Source organism: Brachyhypopomus gauderio, chromosome 19, assembly GCF_052324685.1.
Source record: "Brachyhypopomus gauderio isolate BG-103 chromosome 19, BGAUD_0.2, whole genome shotgun sequence".
Lineage (NCBI taxonomy): Eukaryota > Metazoa > Chordata > Actinopteri > Gymnotiformes > Hypopomidae > Brachyhypopomus > Brachyhypopomus gauderio.
In genome coordinates, this window is record NC_135229.1 from 1077428 (window position 1) to 1084542 (window position 7115).

Consider the following 7115-nt stretch of genomic DNA (forward strand, 5'->3'; position numbering starts at 1 on the left):
AGATACAGGGGTAGAGGATGGTACAGTCTCGTTATACACATCGGTAAAACCATCAGTGTGTGTGTGTGTGTGTGTGTGTGTGTGTGTGTGAAACTAGCTTGCTGTACTTGCTCACTGACTGTCCCAGGAGGCATCTGGAGTAGTGTGATGTGTGGTGTGTGGTGTGTGTGTGTGTGTGTGTGTGATGTGTGGTGTGTGTGGTGATACTGTAGCAGCTGGAAAACGGGCCACTCAGTTCAGTGCATGTGCATCCCAGGTGATAAAAGTTGTAGTCTGTTCTGTCAGTGGCCAGCGGCACTGGGTATGTGGGCCAGAGTGTGTGTGTGTGTGTGTGTGTGTGTGTGTGTGTGTGTGAGAGAGAGAGATAATGATCTGCCCAGGATATGCATATGAGATAGCCACTGCTATACATCTAAGGAGAACAGAAGAATTAAATTACATGAAAGTCATAATGCCCCCCCCCCCCCCCCCCCCCCATGTTCCTGTCATACTATAGGAACTGTACATACTGTAACTGTTACACTATATACACACAGTCACACGGTGTGTATTTGGTATAATTAAACTGTGGTTTTGGAAGAGGGAACGAACATGGACTCCAGGGTGGTGATGGGAGCAGGAGAACATCAGCACCACAACGACAGCTGTGGAGAAACGTGCCTCCATTCATGAAGTCAGCAGCCTTCACATGATCTCATGTGTCTGATGTGATTATTTTAGATGTATGGATGTTCAGAAGTGCTGGTTAGGAGCTCCGAGGTGGTAGCCTCCAGACTCGTGGCTTCCAAAGACCCTTTAACCATCGGGAGTGTGGAACGCAGGAGAGGAACTCGTCTCTGGTGATGGTGGCTTCTGCTGAAGACCAGGCCATGTGCAGCGTGTTTGTGTTGAATACTGACGTCTTTATGGAACCTTTATACTGGGTCCATGGTACATTTTTGCACAGATGTCGTTTACTGAGGTTTATTTCTCGGTTAGGCAAAAGTCGTCATTTGACTTGAGGGGAAGTCTAATGAACACTGAGACAGAGATCACCAGTCTGGTGTTTGGAGTTCTCTAAATGAACCCTGAGACAGAGATCACCAGTCTGGTGTTTGGAGTTCTCTTAATGAACCCTGAGACAGAGATCACCAGTCTGGTGTTTGGAGTTCTCTTAATGAACACTGAGACAGAGATCACCAGTCTGGTGTTTGGAGTTCTCTTAATGAACACTGAGACAGAGATCACCAGTCTGGTGTTTGGAGTTCTCTTAATGAACACTGAGACAGAGATCACCAGTCTGGTGTTTGGAGTTCTCTTAATGAACACTGAGACAGAGATCACCAGTCTGGTGTTTGGAGTTCTCTTAAAGAACACTGAGACAGAGATCACCAGTCTGGTGTTTGGAGTTCTCTTAATGAACACTGAGACAGAGATCACCAGTCTGGTGTTTGGAGTTCTCCTAATGAACCCTGATCAGTGACATCAGAGATGTTTCAGGGGTGCTGACACAGGTGGCCCTGCTCAGGGGTCTCTGGGTGTTTGTGTGAGGTGTTTTATCTGATCGTGTGGGCTACACAGAGTGGGCTCCCTGCTTGTTTACACATGAACTCCCCCCCCCCCCCCCCCCCCCCCGGCTGTAGGGACCCACCCCCAACCCCACCCCCCCGGCTGTAGGGACCCACCCCCAACCCCCCACTGGGAATTCCTGGAGGGCTTCTGGGATTTCCCCACTCACTGATGGCATATGGAAGGTATTTTCCAACCTTGCAAGTCCCCCCCCCACCCCCGGACACACACACGCACACACACACACACGCACGCACGCACGCACACACACACACACACACACACACACACACACACACACACACACACACACACACAGGGTGATGAAATGTTCTTGGACATGAGAGTACAGTGACGGAAGGGATACCAAGTCTGGTAGCCAAGTAGGAAAATTAACAGTAGTGGAATGTTTCTATATATAGATGCAGGGTGTGTGAGAAAGAGGGATAGGCTGGGATGGGTTGTGTGTGTGTGTGTGTGTGTGTTGGGTGTACAGCACAGTTCAAGCTAGTTAAAATATCATTACATGCTCATATAACAGTTGAAGTTGTTTTGAATTACACTGAGGAGTATATATGTTTGTGTGTGTGTCTGTGTGTGTGTCTCTGTGTGTGTGTATATGTGTAACCCTAATATGATATTTTATGAGATACCTTATTGAGATCAACAGGAGGGGAATAAGGTCTCATTGTTATTATGGTCTGTGTCAGTGATGTAGGTACCAATGCAGTGGCTACACTGTGTAGTTGTTGTAGTTCCTTCCTGACGGCCCCGGGGGGCTGAGACAAGACACAAAGGTCAGCAGCTGTGTTGTAAATTCAGTTCTAGAGGACATAGAAGCTGCTAACTTATTTGCTAACTAATTAATAGTGGCTTTGAACTACAAGTCCCAGGAGGTTTAGTGTGTAGTCCCTGGGACTTGTGGGATGATTCATGTGTGTTGCTGTTGTACAGTACTTTCCCATAATGCTCTGCAGCTCTGTGATGGTAGAGACCTCTGTTCTGTCATAATGCATGTGAATCATGTGACTCCGGTCATGTGACTTCAGCACAAAGATGATTTAATGGTTCTATCTGCTCATGCTTACACAGAACATGGGTTTACGACCACACAGAACACACCTGTATATGTCGACACAGAACACACCAGCATATGTCTGCTCAGAACACCCGTTTATGTTCACACAAATTCACGCACATACACAAACGTGCACACACACACAAATATGCACATAGGCACACACATGTGAACACACACAGATGCAAACATGCACACATGCAGTAAATGAGCACACACTCAGCTGACAGAAAAGTCATTTTTAGAGCAGCTGGGCAGTGTGCACACACTTTCTGCAGAATTGAGTGTGTGTGTGTCAATTCATCGTCTCCCAATAATCTCAGTATGTCTGGCGATTCATTGTCTCCCAATAAGCTCAGTGTATTCTGATTGGTGCGTCGGGCTGTAGTTTCAGTTCTTAATGAGCATGGGTAGTTTCAGTTCTTAATGAGCGTGGTGTCAGTTCTTAATGAGCGTGGGTAGTTTCAGTTCTTAACGAGCGTGGGTAGTTTCAGTTCTTAATGAGCGTGGGTAGTTTCAGTTCTTAACAAGCGTGGGTAGATTCAGTTCTTAATGAGGGTGGGTAGATTCAGTTCTTAATGAGGGTGGGTACATAGATTCAGTTCTTAATGAGGGTGGGTACATAGATTCAGTTCTTAATGAGCGTGGGTAGATTCAGTTCTTAATGAGCGTGGGTAGTTTCAGTTCTTAATGAGGGTGGGTAGATTCAGTTCTTATTGAGCGTGGGTAGATTCAGTTCTTAATGAGCGGGGGTAGATTCAGTTCTTAATGAGCGTGGGTAGATTCAGTTCTTAATGAGCGTGGGTAGATTCAGTTCTTAATGAGCGTGGGTAGTTTCAGTTCTTAATGAGCGTGGGTAGTTTCAGTTCTTAATGAGCGTGGGTAGTTTCATTTCTTAATGAGCGTGGGTAGTTTCAGTTCTTAATGAGCGTGGGTAGATTCAGTTCTTAATGAGCGTGGGTAGATTCAGTTCTTAATGAGCGTGGGTAGTTTCAGTTCTTAATGAGCGTGGTGTCAGTTCTTAATGAGCGTGGGTAGTTTCAGTTCTTAATGAGCGTGGGTAGTTTCAGTTCTTAATGAGCGTGGGTAGTTTGAGTTCTTAACGAGCGTGGGTAGATTCAATTCTTAACAAGCATGGGTAGATTCAGTTCTTAACGAGGGTGGGTAGATTCAGTTCTTAATGAGGGTGGGTAGATTCAGTTTTTAATGAGGGTGGGTAGATTCAGTTCTTAATGAGCGTGGGTAGTTTCAGTTCTTAATGAGGGTGGGTAGATTCAGTTCTTAACGAGGGTGGGTAGATTCAGTTCTTAATGAGGGGTGGGTAGATTCAGTTTTTAATGAGGGTGGGTAGATTCAGTTCTTAATGAGCGTGGGTAGTTTCAGTTCTTAATGAGGGTGGGTAGATTCAGTTCTTAATGAGCGTGGGTAGATTCAGTTCTTAATGAGCGTGGGTAGATTCAGTTCTTAATGAGCGTGGGTAGATTCAGTTCTTAATGAGCGTGGGTAGTTTCATTTATTAATGAGCGTGGGTAGTTTCAGTTCTTAATGAGCGTGGGTAGTTTCATTTATTAATGAGCGTGTGGTAGTTTCAGTTCTTAATGAGCGTGGGTAGATCCAGTTCTTAATGAGCGTGGGTAGTTTCAGTTCTTAATGAGCGTGGTGTCAGTTCTTAATGAGCGTGGGTAGTTTCAGTTCTTAATGAGAGTGGGTAGATTCAGTTCTTAATGAGCTGTGGGTAGTTTCAGTTCTTAATGAGCGGTGGGTAGATTCAGTTCTTAACGAGGGTGGGTAGTTTCAGTGACAGCTAGATGTTCTACATTCCTCACAGTTCCAGGCTGTAGGCCACAAAGACGCAGCATCTCACTGACCTGGGGACAGTGAGTTCACATCACACTAATCTGGGGACACACATTTAATTATCACACTGATCTAGGGGTGATGTGTTCACATCACACGCCTGATCATTGCTGCAGGAGAGAGTGCAAAAACGATTCACGTTAGACGTGCATAAAAAACTGGATTCTGCTGGATCACACTGTCCATAGGGAGCTGGCACACGTTATGAAGAGCTGTGTGAATCACTGCCTACACATATGTTGTGCATCCTGGTGATTAGGTGTGTGTGATGTTTCACGATAAACACTCTCTGTCCACCAGCATCGTGGGAACAGTAAACAAACATACAGAAAACCTCGAAGACGTCCACTGTGTCACAGAAGTGGACAGGAAAACATAATTTAGTCCGAGCGTGGACAGTGAGGCCTTCACCATGTGGAATGTCTGTAATGAGAAGATCAGATGTAAACCCATCAGAGAAACATCACCTGCTAAACATACAGAATCCTGCAGCAGACATACTGGCTCATACTGGTTCATGGGTGCAGACATACTAGTTCATACTGGTTCATACTGGTTCCTGTGACACTGGCTCCTGTGCTCATCTTCCACAAGCACTCGAACAAACTCTCACCCTGCTAATTTTGGATTTGTAACTTTCAGATTTAATGAGCAGGAATCCTAGAGGAGCCCCACAGAGGAGCTGAGAACAGTACCAAAACACACACACACACACACACACACACACACACACACACACACACACACACACGCGCACGCGCACACGCACACGCACCGCGCACACGCACGCGCACACGCACGCGCACACACACAAGCACGCGCGCACACACACGCACGCGCGCACACACACGCACGCGCGCACACACCACACGCACGCGCGCACACACACACGCACGCGCGCACTTGCACTCGTGGACACACACACACACACACGCACTCGCACTCGCACACACTTCGTGGACACACACACACTCGCACACACTTGTGGACACACACACTCGCACACACACACACACACACACACACACACGCACTCGCACACTCTCGTGGACACACACACACTCGCACACACTCGTGGACACACACACACTCGTGGACACACACACACTCGCACTCGCACACACTCGTGGACACACACACACTCGCACACGCACACACTCGCACTTGTGCGCACACACACACACATACAGACACAAACACACTCACACAAACACACAGTGTAGGGTTTAAGAAGAGGGGTCTTTGATCATGGGTCTTCTACCCCACTACTCCAGGGTGTACCACCCTGCAGAGTTTAGCTCCTCCCTGTTCCTGCTCCACCCCCCTGCAGAGTTTAGCTCCTCCCCTGTTACCTTCTCCGCCCCCTGCAGAGTTTAGCTCCTCCCCTGTTCCTGCTCCAACACCCTATTAATGACCTACTGTGACTCAGACACGAGTATCTTCATTACCACAGGTGTGAAGGGGAAGATTCAAACATCTCTGTCCTGTGACACTGCATAATCTCATATCTTCTTTCTTTTTGCTCATCTGTCTCTCTCTCCCTCTTCCTCTCTGTCTGTCTCTCTCTTTACAAGGAAGATGAGATGACTCATACTGCTCCCTCAAGCATCCACTGTGATCTGGTAACCATGGAATCGTGTTGCTATGGAAACCCCCTCTTTCAATCACCTCGTCTCTGATTAACCCCCACGGCCACCACATACCACCACTACACACTCACCACTGGAGAAAGGCTTGCTAACACACACGTGCACACTTGGACACACATCACAATACAGCAGTCACAGCTAAAAGATTTTCAGGATTTCAGGATGTTTTGTGTAGCAATTACCTCCAAAGCCCAGAAAATCCAATATGCACTGTGTACACACACAAGTGGAAAAACTGGCTTTGATGAATGAACGTGACAGCGTGTTTCAGGTCAGTATGAATGAACGTGAAGGCGTGTTTCAGGTCAGTACGATATGAACGTGAAGGCGTGTTTCAGGTCAGTATGAATGAATGTGAAGGCGTCTTTCAGGCCAGTATGAAGAATGTTAACACTGTTAACATTGAGTATCTGATGTCCCTGCCAAATCAGCTTGATAGTTGGGCACAGGTGTTGGGCACAGGTGTTGGGCACCAGGTGTTGGGCCACAGGTGTGTAGATGTGTGGATTCACACTTTCAGTCATTAAACACCAGAGCAGGGCAAACAAACTACCCCTCCCTGAACTCTGCTCACACAGACAAACACATTTCAACACTCACTGGTGTGATACACACAAATGCATCACACATATACCCGACTTAATCTGTAACACCATAACAAACCACTGGGAGTTACCAACACCAGGTGTGGATTACCAACACCAGGTGTGGGAGTTACCAACACCAGGTGTGGGTGTTACCAACACCAGGTGTGGGTGTTACCAACACCAGGTGTGGGTGTTACCAACACCAGGTGTGGGAGTTACCAACACCAGGTGTGGGAGTTACCAACACCAGGTGTGGGTGTTACCAACACCAGTGTGTGGGTGTTACCAACACCAGGTGTGGGAGTTACCAACACCAGGTGTGGGTGTTACCAACACCAGGTGTGGGAGTTACCAACACCAGGTGTGGGAGTTACCAACACCAGGTGTGGGAGTTAC

The 7115-nt window shown here is 47.2% G+C and overlaps 1 protein-coding gene across 2 annotated transcripts in view; it reads right to left on the minus strand.

The window, feature by feature from the left end:
* ece2a (endothelin converting enzyme 2a) overlaps positions 1-7115 on the minus strand; it is a 44315-nt gene that overhangs the window by 5251 nt on the left and 31949 nt on the right. The window contains exon 3 of one of the 2 annotated variants that reach the window (XM_076981632.1): positions 4456-4906. The exons of the other annotated variant lie outside the window; for it this stretch is intronic. Within the exon in view, the coding sequence (XP_076837747.1) occupies positions 4757-4906 (150 nt within the window). The 3' untranslated portion in view covers positions 4456-4756. Of the gene's footprint in view, positions 1-4455; positions 4907-7115 lie in introns of those variants that run through there. 2 annotated transcript variants of the gene reach the window in all.